The 23,655-nt window shown below is 43.0% G+C and overlaps 1 protein-coding gene across 1 annotated transcript; it reads left to right on the top strand.

Annotated features, from left to right (window-relative positions):
- The first annotated feature begins 22,922 nt into the window (after positions 1-22,922).
- On the top strand, positions 22,923-23,195 carry LOC112102906 (histone H4-like). Its single transcript, XM_024194404.2, has one exon. It carries the CDS (start codon positions 22,923-22,925, stop codon positions 23,193-23,195), a length of 273 nt encoding a protein of 90 aa, XP_024050172.2.
- Positions 23,196-23,655: the final 460 nt, after the last annotated feature.

Genomic DNA, 23,655 nt, shown 5'->3' on the forward strand with positions numbered 1-23,655 from the left:
CTAGAACAGACAAAAAACTGAAAAATCAGCTTTGTAATGGACTTGATCCTGAAATCAAGATCAGTTTTTGCATGCAGAAAGACTGTAGGATTGGCTATCAAAGAAACCAAGCAAGGAAACATAGCATACCGTAAACATTTAAACAAAACTCCCTATTAATGTGCAATACACGTACTGCTATTTCAAAAACACATTCCAAAATTTATCCAAAGAGACACAAGTTTAGGGAAAAAGAAACTCTTCTCAGCCCTGCACACTCCAACAAATGGTTGAGGAACCTTTAGCTTTATCATTTTTAGAGCCCAATTCTGCCTCCCTTACTGAGATTGACCAGCACCTTATTACTCAAGTAGTCCCATTGAAATAAAGGGGACTGCTTGCTTTGTAGGGTGTGACTCAGTGTGAGTGGGGGGGGCAGAATTTGGTCTTTAATGAGCTTGTGTGGAAGCCAGAGAGATTTTATGCTCATTCAGGCCCTGAAATATATATCCACAGGGGACAGAGACAAGAAATAAGAAGAAAATGCAGCGAAGACTATTTAGTGCTTTCCACTAATAGCACATAAAAATTCGGCAAGCAAAGGCATGTTTTAATTTGCAGAGATACATAATAAGTTATAGGAATTGTGTAACTCTTTCATAGTTCCCTTGACAACTGTTTACAATAACATGTGTTCAGCTAACATAAGAAACTGTGAGCAAATCTGTTCCAAAAAAGGCAATGACTCGGTAAATACCATGAAGAAAAGCTCAGTACTGTGTTTCACTTTCCAGTTGAAAAGCCTCTGGCGAGATATTTACAGAAGTCTGTTTACAGCAGAGAAATAAATGGACTATATCTGATACTATTTTTATGTTTTAATGGATTTCACAATTTTCACTTAACTTGCACACAGCCAGAGACATTTGCCAAAAATTTACATAAAAAGTTACATGAAACTTGCATAACTTACCCTGCAGTGAAATATGAAGATCATCTATTTCGGTGGAAGATTGCTCCTCAGCTAATGGAGATGATTTCTTACATGCCATATTAAACTTCAGGACGGTTGTATCATTCCCACATTATTTCATCTGACAAACTGAAATGAGAAAGAAAAAGAAAAGTTAGGAGATCAGCACCTCTGTGTTCTCATTAAGAACTGGTGCTCTTAGGATAGGAGACATGCTTTATTTTTTTTTCTGCTAAGGTGTTTCCTTAGCTTATGTAAAAAAAAGTGACTACGCCTACTTTTTGAATCATAAAGTTATTGTCCCTTGGTTATTTCTAACGGCTGGCTGAACTCCAGAATTCAAATCAGGGATTCAAATGTGTCTTGTCATGAAAAGGGAAGCACTGCAATTAGAAAGATTCAAAACACGGTAGGCTTTTTGTAGGAAGTCAGGTTGACAAAGGCTCATGTACATTTGTTACTGACTAACCCAAAAGGTTTTCTTTAAATCTTTATATTTTACAGACTTCTTTTCCTGCTTGGTAATTGTTAGAGCAGACTGGAAACAATAGCAGCTGAGCCTGCAAAGATTACACAATTAAAGTGTAACAAAAAAGGTGATGGTTGACATAACAGAACAATCATTCTTGCTGTTCCTATCTGTATCTTAGCTACTCCTCTTCTCCCACAAAGTCTATTTCTCACAAAGGAGTTTTATTTTCTAGCCCTCATTTTTTCCCTTCTGTGGATGCCTCCCCCATCTCTAACGCCATCTTAGAGAACAATATGCAGTATCCTTTTTTAAAAAAATAATGTTATGTATTTGACTGTAGGAACTACATTGTTTAACTTGACAGTGGGAGAAAAATTGGCCTCTCAAAAACAGACTGATATTTTTTTCAAAAAGTTAAAAAATTAAATAAAGTCAAACAGGTCTGATCTTAAACAAACTGTTCACAAACAACAGAACATTTTCAGCACCAAGTATAATGAGTGGCATGCCCAACTCTTACTATTTATTAATATTTAGTGTTGTGTATCTAAACTCCTGATCACAACGCTGAAAATTAACCCCTCCTTTCTGTGTTTATTTGGTTCAATCTGTGTTTATTTGGTTCAAACAAAAGGCTAACATTTAAGCCTGCGAAACGCTGAAAAAAACATTCTGCCTTTCTTTCCTACATACATAGGTGCTGGAACTTGGGGTGCGGGGGGTGCTGCAGCAACTCCTGGATTGAAGTGGATTTCACTATATTCAGGGTTTACAGTTTGGTTCAATGGCTCTCAGCACCCCTGCTATACAAATTGTTCCAGCACCCCTGCCTACATAATCTTAAAACAATGTTCAATTAAAAAGAAAGCTTGCTCCCAGTTTTCAGTGTTCCTTTAAGAGTGAACGCCAAACCACTAAAAACAAAACAGTTTGAAATCCCCAAACAATGAGAAATAACGTGTATACTGAATACCAATGTTTCCTCTCTTCCATGGGCCTATTTCACAAGGTGACACTACACTAAAAGCCAAACCCTGTTCATCTTACTCATATGACATTGAAGTCAATGTGCTTGTGAACATGTGGAGTAGGATTTGGCCCTAAAGTTCTACGGTGATTATTTTCCCAATGTATTTAAAAGACAAAAGGTGTTTATGGAAGTCTCAATAAAAACAAAACATTTTAAATGTGAAAGAGAAAGTGTAATGCAGTGGATACTGCCCTACACTGGGAGCAAGTAGATCTGGGTGCTATTCCCAGCTGTGACACTAACCTGCTATGTGACAAATCATGTCACCACTCCGTGCCTCAGTTTCCCCTCCCACCCTTTATCTGTCTTGTCTATTTAGACTGTAAACTCTTGAGGGCAGAAAACTCTTTTACTATGTGCTTTCTAATCTCAGGTGGTGTCTCTAGGTGTTACTATAGTACACATAAATTAATAATAATAATTTTAACCAACCCATACTGTACTTGGATTTATTACATATCCAAAATGAAAACCAAATGCAATATCCAACTCATAAATTTAGGTCAAACCCAGAAAAATCATGAGACTAACTTCAAAATCATGAGAGGTAGCAACACTGTTTTAAGTCCCATGTCCCCAGTGAGACTTAAGTACATGCTTAACTTCAAGAGAGATGACCAAATAATGATGCTTTCCTGAATAGCCTTTCTGACTACATTCTGGTCTCCGAAGAAAAGAGAGTCAGAGATATATTTAGAGGCTTCACCAATGGAGATTACAGAGCTTTAAGTGTATAATTTGGATCACTGCATTTTGTGAATGTATTTTTATTTACTCCAGCTACAGTCATGATATTTAATTTTATGGGGGGGAAAAGGAAGTTACCAATTGTAGAATCTATATGATTTATAGTGGAAATGATGCTATTCTCAGCAATATCTGTGTAATTATCGCATTATAATTATAAATTAACTTAATTTAATAATGTGGGTGTTTGCAGTAATTACACAGGCTACCTGTGTAAACATTGTGCACATCGACTGAATCCTCCTATGGGACTCAATCCTGAAAAATCCTGAGCTCACACAGAGGAACTCAGAGATGCACCCTTCAAGACCAAAAGTGAAATAAGGGCCACAAACCCATGCAGTCAAGCTACAACCTGCGGGGTATGGATGTAGAGTGGATGACAAAGCCCTCTGAGCCACAGCTGTATTGTTTCTCTCCTTTGTGGATCCATGTCCCCAACATGTCCCCTCCCCCCCATCCTGCAGGGCCAAGAGATCTACAGCAGAGTTCTTCCCAAGTCGAAGTGACCATGATACCATCCAGCACACAAGGTTTCTACTGCATTTGGTCCTAATGTGCATGTTTTGACCTCAGGATTAGCACCATGGTTATTAAATAACTGGAGAACAATCCTGCCTCAAGTGAATCTGAGAACTTTCTGTTGTTGCTGTTATAATTCGGACGTATTGTTTAAACCTGATATTTCTATACCCAGTAGGTGTGTTTCACTTTGTCATACGCTACATGCATATTTCCAAATCTGGGACTGATGTGGATTTAAAATCATTGGGATAATGGAAGTAAATGATCCAGCTCCTAAAAACGTAGGTCTTATCTACACAGGGAAATTTACCAGCATAACTATACCAGTATAGTTACATTGCCAGTAAATTTCCCCATCTAGACAAGTTCTAATTAGATTAGAACTCATACCCAGAAGATTATATTGCAAAGTGTTGGTAATAGTCTTACTCTCTGCTTGTTTATTTATAAGCAACTCTTTCTAGGGTGCTCATTGCTATCCAACTAATACGTGGCGGCTAATAAACTAGTTTGGCTGCACACATGATGTTGATGTTGCAATGGGAATTACAGTCATTCCTACTGTGGATCCTCAGATTGCTTGTTCTTTTTTTCTCTTTTCTTCAGTGCCACTGATTATTTATGACCCACCCAGGAATTCTGAAAGTATTTCCCTCTGCAGAGGCCTCTACATATCAACTAAAACCTGATCCTAGCAACAGATTATTATTAATCATGAGTCCAGTTGGAGCAGATGTCATGGATAGAAACAGCTGATTTTTGTCTTTAGTGTTTTTTTCATTGTAGTGTTCTATTTACTTCCTAATAATTAACAGAGATCTTGTATATTTTATTTTTTGCATACATTAGAATAGAATCAGTAGTATCTGTATCTATAATGAGTTTTGAGCTTTTCTAGTTGCTAGTAAAGTTGTTTTTAGACTATTTTTCCAGCATTCTATCATCTCAGTGGGAAATTTTCAAGGTCATGGTCATGTCATTATATACGACTGAGAGAATTCCCACAGACATCACAACAGTTAAGGTTCTATAGGTATTTACATTTTCATCCAAATTCTGATGGGTTGATACTTCTTTGGTTTTAAAGTAATTTACAGCATGCTGAGATATGACCTGCAGGTTTCTGCCTCAACATTATATTTACTATTTTTAAATAGGTTTACTTACATGAAATATCATCAGGGGGTTAGGTATTTTTACATGCACTTCTCTGAGACCCTTGCAACAAAACACCCTCTGCAGTGGACTCCTGCTCTAAACTGAATGTAAAAGTACTTCATTCCCAGAGAAAAATGCTTGGAATGTACCCATGGGCTTCTGGGGGGGATATTGTCTGGATAACCTTTCCAGTTCTACAGCACCCAGCTGGAACACTTCTTCATCATAAATCCACAACTCCCTTTCCCCAAATGATACTGAGCCAGTTCCTCAGCTGGTGCAAATCCACTGAGGTCAACAGAGCTACGCTGATTTACCGCAGCTGATGCTCTGACCCATTATCTCCTTGACTGGCTTCATTTTCCATGAAAAATAAAACATCACATACTTTCATCATTCAATATGCAAGAATTCAACTTGTTCCAGGAAAGTTAAAGGCAAAATTTAAATCCATTAAAAGCAAGTTAGTTCTGAGTAGCACAGTCCCCATGTTTTCCCAATAGAAGTAACTGGTTCCCATCAGGACTCTAGTCACCCCAAAGTTGGTAGTCAGGAGGGTCATGACCGTGTCCCTACTCCGCACAAGTCCCTGCTGCAGAAGACGGCGTATCAAGCTCTCCATTAAAGTGGGCTCCACATGTGAGTTGGGAAGCTCCTAACCATCGGAGACAACTTTACATCTTCCCTAAGAAAAGGGAACATGGAAAAGTTTAGACATCCTAAATAGCTCTGTTCAGGCACAGTGGAGAACCAGTTGGGCTCTAACTATAGATCTAATCCTGTACCCCATGCTCACATAAGTAATTATTTATGAGAACAGTCCCATTGAAGGTTAGCTGTATGGGTAAAATTACTAACAGGAGTACGCGTTATAAGACTGTCCCTTCTATGATTACTTTATTTACGACAACCAGCGACGGTACATTTTTTCTTTCCCAGAGGCTTCCCACCAATCTATTTATAATCCTGGCAAGATTCCAAGCAAAACATACGGCTATACAAAGGCTATGTCACTTTTTAAGGCCAACAAATGTTACTTCTTTGTTTTGGTTTATATACAAATAGTGCTTCCTGTTAAACCAGCACAATTGAACTTCTCATTAAATTTATCAGACAACAATGTGTATTTTTTTTTAAAGTATCTTTCCTGTTAGTCCTTTTTGTTAAACATATTATCACCAATTTCAGCAGGAGAATTACATACTTTAAATTGCACTAATGCCGCACTTTTAAAGCATGTCGCCGTTTTCATTAGAAACACTGAACTTTCACATAACATATGTTATGTGACTGCATAGTGTCTCTTATTTAAATGACTGTAATCGTTCAGGTTATCACTAGCTGCTGAGACTTTCAGTCGTGATTTTTTAGAGAGATTGTGAAATTTAATTATTTGAGGTCAATGCACTAGACCAAATTTTGCCCTAAAAATGCATGAACACAGCTCCTAAATAAATCAATCTGAATTCTGTGCATGCATCCAAGGCCAGAATTTGGCCCCCAGAGAAATGTGTGTTCTATTTGGCTGTGTTCTATTTTTAGAGCTAGAGTTTACCTCAGATTTATTTCCTCATAACTAGAAATCCAGAAATGGAGTGTATATAGTAGTTTGATAAACCTGAATTTTCAAAACCTGCAGTTACCCTCACTCAGTTATCTCTTCTCATTAGTAAAGAACAGAGTGACTGTAACAGTCTATGAAGTAACTCATAAAAAGAGACGGATGCCGAGAGCAGTAGAGTACAGGAAGTCTAGGAAACTGGGGCAAAGTCGTGGCCCCACCGAAGTCAGTTGGAATTTTGGATGGGATTTCACCTCTGGAAACTACCATTCACAGCTACAGGCCCTACACTGCACTTACGCATTGTGCTGAAGCCTCTGGATACATGAAAAATGTCCTTGCCTGACTCATTGCTGCCCTCCAGAGCAGCACATTCAAGGCCAGAATGGAGATACTTTCTCCAGTGCATAGCATGTCCAAAGGCTCCCTTGTACAGTTCCTGTGCCTGTGACTCCTTCCCACTGCATGGCATAATGCAGCCACAATGCAGGCCATCCCATTAAATAAAACATTCGTAAAGGGCAGAGGGGAATGGTTACATGATTAAAAAAAAAATAAAAAACATGGATTAAAATAAAATCAGGATTGGTCAGCTGATAAAAATGGGAAGCTCCAGGATATCTGACTCCTTATATCATGTTCCCACCATAACAACAGAAGTGTCCTTGATGTACAGCCACATGAGCAACTCTTTATACCCTTCTCCCCAGTGTCCTAAACCTGCCTCATTTGTCAACATTCAGAAGGGAAGAGGGAGGAGGATTCTAGGACTGTTACGGTGACATTAATTGTCACTTGGCAGCTTGACAAACCAAGATAAACAGGAAAATCTAGTCTATTTTGATTGAGCTTATTTCAATAAATTGTTTTTTATTTAGAAACATTCCTAGTCTGCCTTTGGGATTACCATTCAAATTGCTTGTTTATTGTCTTAACAGAGACCCAGGGCCTGAGTCTCATTTACACAAGGCCATTTGATACCACTGATGGTGTAAAGGGCATTTAAAGTGGAAGAAAATGATAATTACTTCCACTGTACATTATCAGAGTGCTGTAAAAGGGCATAAATGTAGATGAGAATCAGGCACACAATCAAGGTGGCCTTGAAAATGGTACAGATTTTTCCTTTTCACAGCATTCCTACTTCCTGGTTTTTTTTTTATGATAAAGGAAGCAGTCTAATGGTTAAAATGCAGATTATTCTGCTGGTGTGAACCAACACTAACCAGGGCACTGGGTTTCTCTCTGAGATCACAGGTCTGTTCTTGGAAAGAAAGATCCTTCTGAATGTCAGTAACCTGTTAGTAAAATCCAAACAAACAAGCAATGTGAGATGGTGCTGGAGAGACTGGTGTGGTTTCATAAACCAAATCCTGGGATTGTCTCTGGGACCCTGGGCCTGTTCTTGTAGAGAGCAAGATTCTTGTAAACTGCAGCACACTCTTGTCTCCTAAGAAGAGAGCAGACAAAGCAATCAAGGGTGACAGGGAAGGAAAGGGATGCACAATGTCATGCTCACTCACAACCCAAAACAGAGCAGAGAGGTCTCATGTTAGGCCTATCTGCCTTGACAGATCAAGGATTGTTTAGATTGCTATATAGAACGGAAAAGAGGCATCACACTGCAAGTGGTTCTTAGCAAAAAACTCTCTTCAGTAATATTAGCCAGAGAGCAAGAGATAGATCACAGGAGAGAGAGACTGGGAAAGTAAAATTCAAACCAAACTTCCTGAAACTTGATAGGAAAATTAAACTTTAACTGTAGTAGCAGGTGCTGAATTGACAGCCCTGGATTCATCTCTTATGGACAGACCATGTCCAGTTCAGGCTACAGCAGTGTAAACTTCCACCACCATCCCACCAATATACATGAACTCTGACCTGGAAGGATTACCCATAGGAGTAAGAAATCACTTAGTCTTCACTAGAATGCAATTCTTTCTGGTGAGAATTACACCAAGAGTGACAGTTAGGGCCTTATTTTCGAAAGGCTTCTGTTCTGTGGACATACAGTTTGCATATAGACCATCGCTTTCAGGCATATAATCTGCATGACCAAACGTCTGCACGCAAAATGAGAGTCCCTTTGACAAGGATGACCTTAGTGCTTATGATGTGAGAAAAATCTGTGTTTCTACAACTTATCTAGGTAGATTTTCTCCACCAAGTCCTTCAGCACTGTGAAACAAAGCACTTTTGTTTAGATAACTGATTAAGACAAAATAAAACAATGTATCTGTCTCTGCTTTCAAGGAACTTGTTGCTTTTTAATTTTTTAAAACTTTAATTCACAGAATGGTTTCAAGCCAACACAATAACTTTTTTGGTACAATGAAAACCAAGCCAGCCACTTTTGGTAACAATATTAAGACAACTAAGAGGTGACTAGTCAGCCCAACTGCCTACAGAAAAGGAACTTTATGCTATACTAGAGCTGTTATGACAAGTTATTATTATACACAAAACACTACCTTAAAAGAACAATAAGGTTACAAAGACAAGCACTCAAAAGGCAGGAAATGCCATATTTAAGGTTCCCTGTGCAATCTTAATTTGCCCCCCTTCTGCATATGCATTCTGATAGTCTTTACATAACCACACGCTATAAGCCTGAACTCTGATATTTCCTAACTTTTGAATGTTTGACTTTGCAACCTTCATGTTCTTATAATGTAGGTTTTTGCATGTCATTTCCTAGGTTTTTAAAAAAGCAAACTGAAAAAAAACCAAAATTCTACCACATGCTACCATACTGACCATCACACGGGTCTTCAGAAAGTTTGGAACCTTTAGATCCACAGCACAGATCTCTGCCACTTGAGCTAATGGAGTAACTGATAGCAGTATTAGATTGTCATCCTCTATACAAACCAGCCATTAGAGAAGAATGAGACACACTGATTGACAGTGGGTTTCACAGCTTTTTGCTACCAGCAGAGAACTGCTGAGGCTCAGGAATTCTGGATTCATTTCCAGGTTCTGGAGGGGAATGTTCTTTCGTGGGCACAGACCCGTCTGCTCCTGTTCCCAGTCTTTACTTATCCCAGTCTCTTTGCTTATGCAGTCCCAGCCTCAACCCCCTGGGGCTCCTCATTCCATTTCCAGTGTCTTTGCCCAGCTCATACCAGGCTACTCATCCAAGTCCCAGTCTCCCTCCCGTGGGCTCCACATCCCAGTCTACCTGTAGGCTCCTTGCCCATCCTGTCCTTGTCTCCCCCATCCCCAGCTCCCAGTCTTCTGTCTTTGCTCCTTATCCCAATCTACTCCCTCTTCCTCTGCTCTCCCCTGTCCAACTCTTGTCCTCACTGCATTTCAGTCACGCTGCTTCCTCCTTCTCCACACTGCCTATGCAATGCAGGGGTTGCATTGAGAGTACAGGAGAGATAGACTCCCTCCTCCCATTTCCTGTACCTGATCCTGCTGCCGCTGGCAGCAGCAATAGCAGGGGAAATATCGTGCTCAGTCCACTGCAGCCCTGGGCTCAAGCCTTCCCAGTGCAGACAGATTTCTTGGAAAATTTAGCTGTCAAACTCTAAGAAGTCTCTATGGAACAACTGCGAATGGAGATTTTTCAAAGGCTGATAACTTGGCCAAATTTGGACTTTTCATGGAATCATCAAAAGGCACGTGGCTGACACCAGCTAAATTTCAAATCCCTTCTCCAAAGCACAGAGGTGCAAGAACGTCTCAATGAAATAGTTACCAGAACTTTTTTAACATGGGAAAAAGAAGATATTTCCCCCCCAATCTCATTCTGAAAGATCTCTGAACCATTCTTGCTGAAATGTTCCAGGAAAAAAAAAAATCTACTTGAGGCAGTCACCTGGCATGGAAAATTTCTGCCCAACAATTTCAATTTGGCAAAGTTGTAAGCAACTGAAAACAGGACAAACTTAAGTACAGGTAATGCTACCAGCTTTACCTATAATTAGTATTACAGCAGGGCTTGGACACCCCAAATGGGATCAGAGCCATAGGCGCTGACTCCGTGGGTGCTCCGAGGCTGGAGCACTCATGGGGAAAAATTAGTGGGTACTCTACACCCATGGCAGCCAAGCTCCCTTCACCCCCCGCTCCACCTCCTCCCCTGAGCGTGCCATGTCCCTGCTCCTCCGCCTACCTCCCAGCGCTTTCTGCCCAGCTGCCGCCAAACAGCTGTTTGGCTCCGGGAGGGAGGGGGAGGAGCGGGAACATGGTGCACTCAGGGGAGGAGGCGGGGAAAAGGCGGGGCCAGGGCAGGGATTTGGGGAAGGAGTTGGAATAAGGGCAGGGAGGCGCGGAGTTGGGGTGGGGACTTTGGGGAAGGGGTTGGAATGGGGGCGGGAAGAGGCAGGGCAGGGCAGGGGCAGGGCCTCATGAAAGGGGTGGAGTGGGGGGTCCAGCACCCATGGGAAAGCAGGAAAGTCAGCACCTATGATCAGAGCCCCACTGAACTAAGCAACATACACATAAAGACTTAGGGACAGTCCGATCCTGAAGGGAGTAAAGTCTATATCAACACGACAATTATTGTTCCCGTTTTACAGATGGAACATTGAAGCATGGAGTGATTAAATGGCTTGCTCAAGATCACACAGGAAGTCTGCAGCTGAGCCTGAAACTGAATCCACATCTTCTAAGTCTCAGGTCAGTGCCTTAATCACAGGACCGACCATCCTTCCTCTCTGCAAGTTGCTTTATTCCCAGAGCCAGTTCAGGATTTCTTCTGATGTTGCCAAAACAGGACAAATGTCTACAGATCTTGTGTGTCTCTCTCACCAAAGCAGACTTTCAAGTGGCAATGTTATAAAGTTTGGAAAAGAGAAGACTGAGAGGGGACATGATAGAAGTTTTCAGGTATCTAAAAGGGTGTCATAAGGAGGAGGGAGAAAACTTGTTCACCTTAGCCTCTAAGGATAGAACAAGAAGCAATGGGCTTAAACTGCAGCAAGGGAAGTTTAGGTTGGACATTAGGAAAAAGTTCCTAACTGTCAGGGTGGTTAAACACTGGAATAAACTGCCTAGGAAGGTTGTGGAATCTCCATCTCTGGAGATATTTAAGAGTAGGTTAGATAAATGTCTATCAGGGATGGTCTAGACAGTATTTGGTCCTGCCATGAGGGCAGGGAACTGGACTTGATGACCTCTCGAGGTCCCTTCCAGTCCTAGAATCTATGAATCTATGAAAAGCATGAAATTATTTGTCAACAAGTTCAGTCAAGCAGTACAAAAAGTGTGTTGCAGAAACAGAGCTACTGATCCATTCTTCACTGATATTGTTTGAAAAAACGATTCTAAGGGCTGGTCCACACTGGGGCGGGGGATCGATATAGGAAACGCAACTTCAGCTACGAGAATAGCGTAGCTGAAGTCGACGTTTCCTATATCAAACTAAAAGTACCTACTTCGGGTCCACGCGGCGCAGGCAGGCTCCCCCGTCGACAGCGCTTCCTCCTCTCAGCGAGCAGGAGTTCCGCAGTCGACGGGGGAGCGCTTCTGGGATCGATCTATCACGTCCAGATGAGACGCGATAAATCGATCCCAGAAGATCGATCCCTACCCGCCGAATTAGGCGGGTAGTGTGGACCAGCCCTAAGACTCAGAAGGCTGGGAGAACCATGACTGACTCTGGTACTGTAGGCGGACTCCAGTAGTGGGAATTTTCAAAATTATAATGTACATTTCTGCATGTTTTCCAATTCATTTGTTTTGGGAAAGCTGAGCAGAACAAAGCTCTGGTAGCAATTTATCATGACAGTGCAGTAATCTGGCATGTGAACACTGTTTCACAAACCTTTAGTAATAGGATATACCTCCAAACTTGTTTGAAATCGTGCATTGCTTTCCCATTGAATAGACATGTGGACTAGCTTTATTGAGAAATATTTTAAAAGAGGAACATAGTGATGAGAGTGAGGGAATTGGGAGTTAGCTAATGCCATACATTTGAAATATGAATTTTGACAACTATGTGAAATGGTAGCATCAGACCACAAGTGAGCAGGGCCGCCCAGAGGGGGGGGGCAAGTGGGGCAATTTGCCCCAGGCCCTGGGCCCCGCGGGGGCCCCCACAAGAGTTTTTCGGGGCCCGTGGAGCGGGGTCCTTCACTCGCTCCGGGGGCCCCGGAAAACTCTTGCGGGGCCCGGGCCCCCAGAGCTTCTTCCGCTCCCGGTCTTCGGCGGCAATTCAGCGGCGGGGGGGTCCTTCTGCCCCGGGACCCGCCGCCGAAGTGCCAGGTCTTCGGCGGCAGGGGCCCCCCATCGCCGAAGACCCCAGACCCTCTGAATTCTCTGGGCGGCACTGCAGGTGAGTTCTGTGAAGATATTCAAAGTCAACACAGACCACTGTTAAGAGATGTAATTGCTCCTCAAGGAACAGCACTCTCCATGGACCAGCACTCACCACGGACATCTGTGCTGCAAAAGTTTCTGGTTTCTCCAACTCAGAAGTGCTATTCAGTGTGTATTCTGGGAAGAAAATTCAGATTTCCCACAACTTCAAAATAGGGCCAGCTGTGCTGCCTTTTCCCACTGTTAGCCACTACATCTGAGCCATAGAGGCTATTTGTTTCCATTGTCTTTTCCAACAGGAAACAGAATTTCCCCTGTGACTGGTATATTTCACCCCTAACACTCCCACTCAAATTTATGCAACAAATGGTACAAGTGACCTAGCTACAATTCTTTAAAAAAATAAATAAAACCAACAGCCACCCCAAAACCTACCAGTCTGCTGACTTCTTTGGCACTGTGAGCTCTGTCTCAAGGGGTTGATTAAAGTGAAAAACAATGTCTGGAAATAACTAGGATTGAGCCGTTCTAGTTTTCATGCTTGGCTTTGTAGCGTGGCTTTCTTCCAGTTCTTTCTTTAATAGTTCGTTCATTTTTCTTTAATCCATTCATTTAAGGACTTGACTTCAACTCATCATTCATTTTGCCTCTTGGTGAATAACCACTAACCCTCGGGCACAAAGAAACTCTAGAATCAAATCTTGACTCAGACAGTATTTTCCTTCTCCTTTTTATTTTCTATTTACTTCTGTCAAGTTCTCTATCTTTCCCCGGAATGAGGTGGGAGAATGCACTTGTATTTGTCTGGAATTAGAACTGAACAGGATCTATTTAATATGTAATCTTATCTCAATAATATATCCTGAGGTATTCGCAATGTGTTTTGTGGTAGAGGAGAGTGAAGGGGGAAAAGACAATGAATCACTGGTGTAGATAATTTAAAAACAGAGGTTTTTCTGAGGTGGAAACAAGCACTGACATTACGTTGTCCTCCAGCAAGCATTATTTTGATAGACAGTGTCTGTTTCATGAGGGCAATAGTAGATAGCAGTGTTGTCTAGTGGTGGGGGCACTGGCCTGCGAGTCGGGAGACGTGAGTGCTATTTCTGGCTCTACCACTAATCTGCTGCATGACCTTGAAAAAGTCACTTTGCCTTTGTTTACCTTCCCTATCCTTTGCCTCTGTCATTTAGAATGTCAGATCTTCAGGACAGGGATTGTCTCACACTAGGATCTAATCCAAAGCCTGTTAAAGTCAGTGGAAAGATTCACATTGAATTCAATGGGCTTTGAATCAGGCACTACGTGTTTGCACAATGCCTAGCACAGCGGGTCCCTGTTCTCAATTTGTGCCTTTTAGGCACTACCATACAACATATAATAATATATGATTAGTGAGATGGTCATAGCTTGATTGTGTTACACAGGTTGGATTGCTGACCTATAGCGGAAACAATAATGTGTATGTGAGGACCCCAGAACAGATCATTTTAGAAATTGGTTCAGATTGTTTATACATAGTACTAACGTTGTTTGGATATTTTATTGTTGTATTTGTTATTTTTGTTAATAGCTATATATATATAAATTATGTAATGAGAAACATGGGAGCTGCCCCTCTAGAAACAGGATGGGGACACTTGGAGTGGGCCCTTGAAGGGGCCGTGAGCAGTGCATGCTGCTGTGGTGGGAAGTTATAATGACAATAATACCTAGCTCTGATCTAGCGCTTTTCTGGACTTAGCCTCGAGGAAGCTCCCAAGGCAGGTTAGAATTCAAAGAATAAATAAAATTCTTCAAAAACTGAGTCTTGTCATTGAAGATGTACCATATACGCTAGCTGCTCTGTGCACTGGGAGGGTAGAAGTAATTTCTTCTCACACCTACATCATGCCATCGTGAGCCACGAAGTTGGGAGGTGCACAGCGTCCTTTCTCACAAAGATACTTCATACTTCCGTGCTGGGCTGTCTGCCGTAACGTTATGCCCAGACCAACAAGATCAGACACATCTGAAAGTACATTCCTCTTTTTTGTCTTTCCACTTTGTTATTCGTCATCCTCCTGTCCCTGTTCTGACAGCCAGTGTGCTTTAGGTAAAAGGCCTTTTCTCACATAAAGCTTCTTTTATCTGTCCCTCCCACACCTCTGTAACAATAATTGCAAGGGTCCCCCCCCCTTTTAAATAGTCTTTCCTTAAATAGACTCTACAACATGGTTTTAGAGCTTCTGAGAACTGATTTTGCTCTTACCCTACCCCACTCCACAAACCAGATGAAACTGCCCCGAACCACTACAGCTAGACTGTGGACGTACTGCAACCTCCATGTAAGAGGCAGTGTGTATTATGCTGCCCCAGGGCAGACTAGGGATCAAAGTGTGACACAGAGAATCAAAACTCTGTCCTTGGTTCCCTTTTGCTGTAGGGGTAAGATGTGATCTATACCTGCCTTTTTTCCATCACAGCTTACTTGCCCCTCCATACAGACTTAGCTGACTTTGCCTGCACCTGGGGGGAGAAGGGAAGACAAAGCTTCACCCATTCTTGACCCCTGCCCTATGCAGGGCCGGCTCTGGCTTTTTTGCCGGCCCAGGCAAAAAAGCCTCCGGCAGCCCCCCCGCCCTGCGGAGGGGGGGGGGGGGCCGGGGCACTGGGGGGAGGGCAGCGAGCCCCGGCGGGGGCTCCGCTCTCCCCCCGGCGGCCGGGGGGAGGGCGCCGGGGGGGAGGGCAGCCAGAGCGCCGGGGGGAGGGCGGCGAGCCCGGCAGTGGCCCCGCTCTCCCCGGGGGCCGGAGCGCCGCGCCGTCCCCCTCCAGGTGCCGCCCCAAGCACAAGCTTGGTGGGCTGGTGCCTGGAGCCGGCCCTGGCCCTATGGCAGCACCACAGAGGCTGCTCTCCCTTCATGCTGTGAGATCCACAATGCAGATGATCCACACAGCAAATTTAGAGGTTGTCCTCCTTACACACCAACACAGATGCATATTCTGGGTCACAGTTTAGCCCATAACACAGTAAAACTCACCCCAATTTCCAGGACAACATCAACAATCACAGTTTGTAGTAATGGGTCTTCACATGGCTCCACAGACCCATTCAGGAAGAACAACATTTACCACACTGACCACAGAGCCATCTGCCTGATTGTGTTGATTGTTTCCATACCTGGCACTGTGCTTCCAACAGCACAACACGGTTCTTCTCAAAGTCATGGACACCCACGCTTTTGGGGTGGTGCCATGCAATGTGGTCAGTTGCCAGTTGTCAAAGATCAAGTCACAGATATTTGTCTTGTGCAGATGTTGTTTCAGAGTATCTTTGAAACGTTTCATCTGCCCTCCACCCTTATGGTTACCAGAGCTCAATTTGGAACACAGAATTTGTTTTGATAGACAGGTCTCAGGCATATGAATTACATGACCAATCCATCTCACTGGGTGCAAATAAAACCAGCCTCAATACCGACTGAACCAGCCTTTGCCGAGGCTTCCATGTTGGACACCCAGTCCTGCCATTTTATGCCCGGCAGTTATTGTAGGTGTTGCAAATGGAAACTGTCAAGCTTTTTAATGTGCTGTTGATAACAGGTCCATGTTTGACATCTGTAGAGCAATGTCGTGAGGACAATAGTGTTGTAGACTTTGATTTTTGTCCATGGACAGAGTCCATGTTGCTTCCAGATTCAGTGATAAAGATGACCACATGAGGTGCTGGCTTTCTTAATTCACTCATTCACTTCATGATCCTTATCACTTCATTACTTATTTGGCAGCATGATAAAGAATCTGTTTGACTGCTTGAAATGTGGTACCTTCCAAGGTTACTGATGAATCTTGCTAAAGCTGTTGAGGAGCTGGCTGGTATACAACCTCAGTTTTCATTTGACTTATGGTAAGGCCAAAGTTAAGAGCTGCCATAGCAAAGTGGTTTGCAAGATCTTATAGTGCTGCTTCAGGAGTGTACCACCAAGACACAATCATTGGTGTAAAGCAGTTCCTTGATCAACACTTCAATGACCTTGGTATTTACACATAGACGAGAGAAATTAAAAAGCTTGCCAGTGCAAAAGCATATAAAGATGCCATTTGAAGAGCCATGGAGGGCTTCCTCTACCAGCACAGCAAAGAACAGACCAAAAAGGCTAGGTTCCTTGCTTCATCACATTCATGATTGGAAATGGGTCCATAAGATCACCATCAAAACATTAACTCTTCCAGCCATGCCTTCACAGACTAGCCAAATGATGTTAATAAATTTGTCTGGACATCCAAATTTAGTGAGCAATTTCCAGAGGGCAGGGCAGTTGACCGTATCGAAAGCTATAGTTAGACTGAGAAACATGAGGTACAAAGTTTGATGCTGTTTGTGACATTTTTCCTGTAAAATCATGTCAACATTGCTCTACTGAGCACGAAAGCTGCACTGTGACTCAGATAGAACTTTGTCAATAATTTGGGCCAGAAGCCAGTTCAAGTGGATCTTACTGGCCCACAGTGATTATGTGACACAGGCAGTGGCTTCTGAATCAACGGACAATCTTCAGAGGCATCTTTTCACCTTACGAGCTCAATCCCACAATCTATCCTCAGACAAAACTCCCAAGACAATGAGAATCCTCCACCCTCTTACACTCCGTCACAGAAGCTGGCCACAACTGTGGTCCTTGTGTTCTTCTGAGCACAGGGACTACTCCTTGCTAGCAACCCCTGGGGCACAAAAGGGGAGGGGAGAAGATTCATAGAAGGCAGAGCTGTGGCCCGACACCCCATGAACTATGGCCAGCAGAAGTGGCACACCGTGAGGGGAGCACATGCCGTAACTTAGTAACAGCAGCTGGGCTTCTCCTGCATGCCAGATATTGTGCTTCCTTCACATACAGTTCCCTGGTGCTCCTACTAGAACAGCGTGGCTCCACAGTAACTCCAGTGCAGGATGGAATTTAACTGCCATAGTTTGGTCCTTAACATATACAAGCCTTCAGTTCCTTTGCCCAAGGCCCATACATCAAGACTGAAACACAGCCAAGGGAACGTTAAATGAGAGATGTACGAAACTTCAGTTTCATTTGCATAACATCATTTTACATTCAGATAACTTTAACAGCTATTGGCACAGTAGCAATCTGTACCCACATAAGTAATCCCACTGACTAATGGGACTGATTATCTGAGAAAGCAAGTTTGCAGGACTGGGCCCTATAATTACCACCTACATTTCTAATGTTTCTAAAAGATCATCGTTAAAGATGACACTTTATCCCCACATCAAAAAGCACCGTAAGTAGGGGCAGCATCATTTGCTATGGGGCAAGTTGGGCAGTCACCTCCCACCCCCAGACCTTGGTTTATCCCCTCCACCCAGATTTTTCATAGGTCTGTATGCTCCATTATGTCTTCCACTCTCCAGGCTCGCCCCCCCAACTTTGCAGGATAGAATTGCATATAATGTTCATATGCTGAAACAACTTTGCTCCACCTAGAATTTTTCTGAAATGACACCCCTGCCCTTAAGAAAGCCTGTAAAGAAGGCAAGCAAGGAAAGCATGTTGGCAACTCTAACTTTCACCCCATTCTTTAAACAAAAAAATTACACACTCAGTTACAGCCTGATACATGTTATCCAAAATTATTGGGAATGTGTTCAGTTATTGTAATCAATACTGTACACAGACAGGCATTCCACATGCACAAGCAGGCACTTCTGCATCTATACTTTTTAAAAACAATACCTGTTGTACTTCAGAGAGAAAAAGAAATTGACTTAGCCTGCTCACAAGGCAGTCGCTATCTTCAACAGTAGGCAGAGGTGTCATTGCTTTATATCTTTCTAAACAAAAACAATCATTGAGAATCCAGATCTAAAACAGAGCCACAGTTGCTAAGAAAACACCATCATAAATGGATGCAATAAGATGACTCATGAAGTAAGGCCATATCTCCGCACTTCAAAAATAAATCATGAGAAAAATTACTACTGTTCTTTATGCCTGATCTTTCAAACCATGATTTCTTGACTGTTTCTTTATTTAGATTGGGGGCTAGGTTGGAAACAGTACTTAGAACTTGTCTACACATGGAGTTATTCAGGAACAGTTATTCCAGAAAAGGTCCACATGTAGACACCCTTATTCTGGAATAAAGATCCCTTGTTCCCGTTTAGCTTAACATACTTTGAAAATGAGCTAACTGCTGAGCTAAACTCTATTTATGGAATTCATTATCAGTAAAGAGGTTTTATCATTCTTACAGTGAACTCAATGCAAAGACTAAACAAGGGCCCATTTTTCTTTGAAACAAGGGCTTCTCAACAAAAGAGAGAACTTGACCTAGAAATCATATCAAGTCTGTAAAGTTTAAAACTGTAGCGTGTGAAATATTAGTATTTTTCTTTTGTTGCTATCATTTAAAACACAAAACTGAAACCAACTGTTGGGGAGAGAAAGCATTTTAATCCCATTAGATCATTATCCAGCAATGCTTGCTGCTTCTTGAATTGGTTCATTGTGTCTATGCTTAAAAACTTTGCTTCACAAATAAAAAAATATCTAGCTCCCTATGGGCCTGATCTAGTTCCCACCAAAGCCAACTGAAAGACTTCTATTGACTTCAGCGGACTTTGGATCATACTCTATTGGGGTCGGGGGGCGGGAGGGGGGAAGAATCCTTCTTTTGTTTATTTTTCCATGTTCAGTTCTTAACCAGGTATGAAGGGTATAGCACTTTTTAACAACTTGTTCCTAAAGGTGACTTGTAAATGCTTTTTTTTTTTAAATCCAGGAATTTAAGTAAGATGTTCTGAGTGCCCTAAATCAGTAGCTCTCAACCTTTCCAGACTACTGTACCCCTCTCAGGAGTCTGATTTGTCTTGCGCACCCCCAAGTTTCACCTCACTTAAAAACTACTTGCTTACAAAATCAGACATAAAAATACAAAAGTGTCACAGCACACTATTACTGAAAAATTGCTTACCTTCTCATTTTTACCATATAATTATAAAATAAATCAATTGGAATATAAATACTGTACTTACATTTCAGTGTAGTATATAGAGAAGTATAAATAAGTCACTGTATGAGATTTTAGTTTGCACTGACTTCACTAGTGCTTTTTATGTAGCCTGTTGTAAAACTAGGCAACTATCTAGATGAGTTGATGTATCCCCTGGAAGACCTCTGCGTACCCCCAGGGGTACGCGTACCCTGGGTTGAGAACCACTTCCCTAAATAACTATGGTAAGCGGGTCATCCACAACTCTACTAATGCAGGGACTGATGCTGCAAATTGTTTCACACAGGCAAACCTCTGCACACATGCAGAGACCCAGTGAAGGTCTTAGGGCCTAACCTTACAATGCCATCAGCATCTTTGCCAATGTGTTATGCAATCTCAACTCCTGTTGATTTCAGTGGAAAATGAGGTCACTCAGCACCCAGCAGGAGGTGCTCAGCATCTTGAAGGACTGAGCCCTTACTATTTAGCAAAGTATTTATTACCATGAGAAGCTCTATTCAATGGGACTACTCATAGTAGTAAGCACTATGCTGGGTAGTAACTGTTTGCAGAATTGGGTCTTTATAAATTATCTTTTCTCACAGCTAATTAGATCTTGATATCATATCTCACTAGCTTCCATTCCATGTGACTGAAACCCCAGCATGCATTTATCAGGTGTTGTCAGACTGCTACAGAAAGAGTCAACCTAGAGGGTTTGGGTAAATGATTTTATTTTAACATAATGCACTGTTTTTCCTAGAGCTTTAAAAAATCTAATTTTGCCACCTACTGTATATGTTAGTTTAAAAATCTAACAGAGCTCGTGTACAAATAACAAAAACAAATGTCCTTGTTCCCCAGAGGCCAGCTCCAGTTCCTTGCAAGGTTCACTGCTAGGCCTTACTCCAGCATGCGCTGTGTTGGCGATATATCACACATATAGCAAGAACCAGCTACAGTAGAGAGGTGGAACCTTTCGCACTAAAATCCACAGTAAGTCTCAACTCCTCCGACATCAAGTGTCAGTGCAAACCAGACCTCTCACATGTCCTCCTTTCAAGGGATATCACTCATGTTAGTCTCAAAGTTATTCCCTTTCCACACAAATTTGGTCTCCCCTCAATTTTATTGTTAAAAATTATTTACATCAGAAATAAAGACGCATAAAGCTGAAGTTATAGAAAGAGTCATTTACGCTAAATGAATTACTTCCACAGCATTTTAAGGTTCCTGCACAGACAACATCTGTATGCCCATGACCACAATCTTTGTCACATGGTGTCTGACAGTAAGGCATTGGCACGTTGAGATGTATAATGCAAACATACATCTCTGGAAAGACTGGGATCAACCTAGAGCTCTCCTTGCTCAATGTCACAGGTTGGCTGCTGGCCCTTTAAGGCAGCCAGGCTCAGGCTTGCCTGAGGTCTACCAGCTAGCCCCCAGTTGATGGTTAGTGACCCCAGCTGTAAGGAATCAGAAAGGACTACTGAAACAGAGCAGGGAAGTCAGCGTAGGAGAGATGCAGGGGAGGTAGGACTTACCTGTAAAGGGAAGCCTAGCAGTCTGTGACTAAAACGCTGAGCCATAAGAGTAGAGCTAATTCCTGTGATAAGCCCCTGGAACAAGGGGCCAGCTGTCCAGGGACACAGTCCTGGGGCTGATGTTCTGGAATGGGAACAGGGAATAGAAGAGACCCACAGAGAGCAGTACGTTCCTGTGGGAGAGCTCTTACATAGGGCCTACCTGGAGCAGGGAGACCTGTAAATGGAGCTGCCAGTGTCCCTGGAGAGAGGAGGCAGTGTGGGAATCCTGTAAGAGGAACCAGAGAAGCTCTGCAGGGGCCAGAAGGGGCCAAGAAGCAGAGGACTTCAGAGGAGCCCCAGAAGAACAGTAAGCTTGGGCATTTGTTTTGGACTTTTTGTTACCCCAGAAAGGGAGTGAACTTTTATGTGACTTGGCCAGAGGGCCATGATGCCAAAGACCCAGGGAGGGGAGCTGTTGCAGAGCTGAGGAAGTGACCATCGGGAGTGCCAGAGGTAAGGTCCCCTGCCAACACTGCACCTTGATACAAAGGGGCACTACTTGAAGTGAGGATGTGCCATTACACCAAGACATAGACCCCTTCTCCAGCAAACTTAGCTTTGACTTCTCTGTTCTTTTATTCTCTTGCATTCCCTTTTATGGGTAACTAAATATCTATATTCCATGGCTGAACTTATTTAGAGTGGACAAACTGTATTGTCTTTCCCTCTAGTTTTACTACACTACACAAAATTAAATCATCACTAAGTCTTGCTGCATAATCATTTATGGCAACTTGGCTTCTGTATGCTTCCAGCAGAATAGGGCAGATGTTTAATGTAACATCCTTGAAAAACCGCAACCTTCAAAATGTTCAAGAATACTATAATCTATTTAAACAACAAGGTGTCCGGAGGCACCTTAAAGACTAACAGATTTATAAATCTGTTATATATCTGTTGGAGGAGGGATAGCTCAGTGGTTTGAGCATTAGCCTGCTAAACCCAGGGTTGTGAGTTCAATCCTTGAGGGGGCAACTTAGGGATCTGGGGCAAAATCAGTACTTGGTTCTCCTAGTGAAGGTAGGGGGCTGGGCTCAATGACCTTTCAGGGTCCCTTCCAGCTCTATGAGTGGTGCCACCGGACTCCTCATTGTTTTTGTGGATACAGACTAACTCGGCTACCAACTGATACTTATAATCTATTTGTTTAAAAAAAAACTCAGGACCCTCAAATAATTACTACTTGGGAAGACTTCATAAAAGGACCTTAAAACCCACAAGAGCCAGTTGTGCTGTATTTTAAACAATTATAGTCCATTTTTTAAAGTATTTAGGCATTGGGCTTGGGCTCCAAAGAGTGAGCTCCACAAAGGGATTTAGGTGTTACAATGCTGAGCATCATAGTGTCTAACTTTTAGACACCTAGAAAATCACAGGAATGACACACCAATCCACAAAGCCTGAGTTAGGTGCCTGGGCTGCTATACAAAGAGGAGAGCTAGGCACCTAAGACTACAATCCACAAAAGCCAGCATGCTAGGCGGCTCCCTGCCTAAGCTAGCCAATGGGAGATGCTGACAACAAACAGGGATGTGTGCTAAGCTCTGCCCCTCTCACTGGGGTAGGGACCTAAGTCTTGTTGAAGGAATGAGTTAGGTGCCTGCTTTGCTCCGTGTTAGCTGCCTGTTTGTAAGATGTCTGGTCGCGGCAAGGGCGGAAAGGGGCTGGGCAAGGGAGGTGCTAAGAGGCATCGCAAGATCTTGCGAGACAACATCCAGGGCATTACGAAGCCAGCGATCCGCCGCTTGGCTCGCCGCGGCGGGGTGAAGCGCATCTCGGGGCTGATCTATGAAGAGACCCGTGGGGTGCTGAAGGTTTTCCTGGAGAACGTGATCCGTGATGCAGTGACCTACACCGAGCACGCTAAGCACAAGACAGTGACAGCATGGATGTGGTGTACGCCCTGAAACGCCAGGGGCGCACCCTGTACGACTTCGGAGGCTGTCGGCCTTTACCCCCAAAAATCTCCACACAAAACAGGGGGGGAGGTGATTCCCACCTTCAACTTTTAGTCCAGCGGTTAGAGAACTCAGCTAGGCTGTGAGAGACTCAAGTTCAATTCCCTCCTCTCTGCCAGAGAGGGAGACAGGATTTGAACAGCAGTTTCCCACTTTTCAGGAGTGCTCTAAACACTGGGCTATGGTATATACTCATGTGGGGAACCCTCACTCTCTCCTGTTGAAGCTAATCCATTGTGAATAAATAATGAAAGAGTTATCTGAAGGAGGGGGACTGGACCCAGGGTCTCCCACCTACTAGGCAGGTGTCCTAACACTGGACTGAATCATTCTGTCACCTGCTTCCCCTGCCTTGAGGCTGTATTGCAGGGTTGTCAGGAGTGGGCTCTGTCCAGCAGGGGGCTAGTAC

This window comes from Terrapene carolina, unplaced genomic scaffold (assembly GCF_002925995.2).
Source record: "Terrapene carolina triunguis isolate 2854851 unplaced genomic scaffold, T_m_triunguis-2.0 Scaffold189, whole genome shotgun sequence".
Taxonomy (NCBI): Eukaryota; Metazoa; Chordata; order Testudines; family Emydidae; genus Terrapene; species Terrapene triunguis.

Excerpts from the sequence above, each read along its gene's own strand:
- LOC112102906 (XM_024194404.2), top strand. The coding sequence starts at position 22,923 with ATGTCTGGTCGCGGCAAGGGCGGAAAGGGGCTGGGCAAGGGAGGTGCT.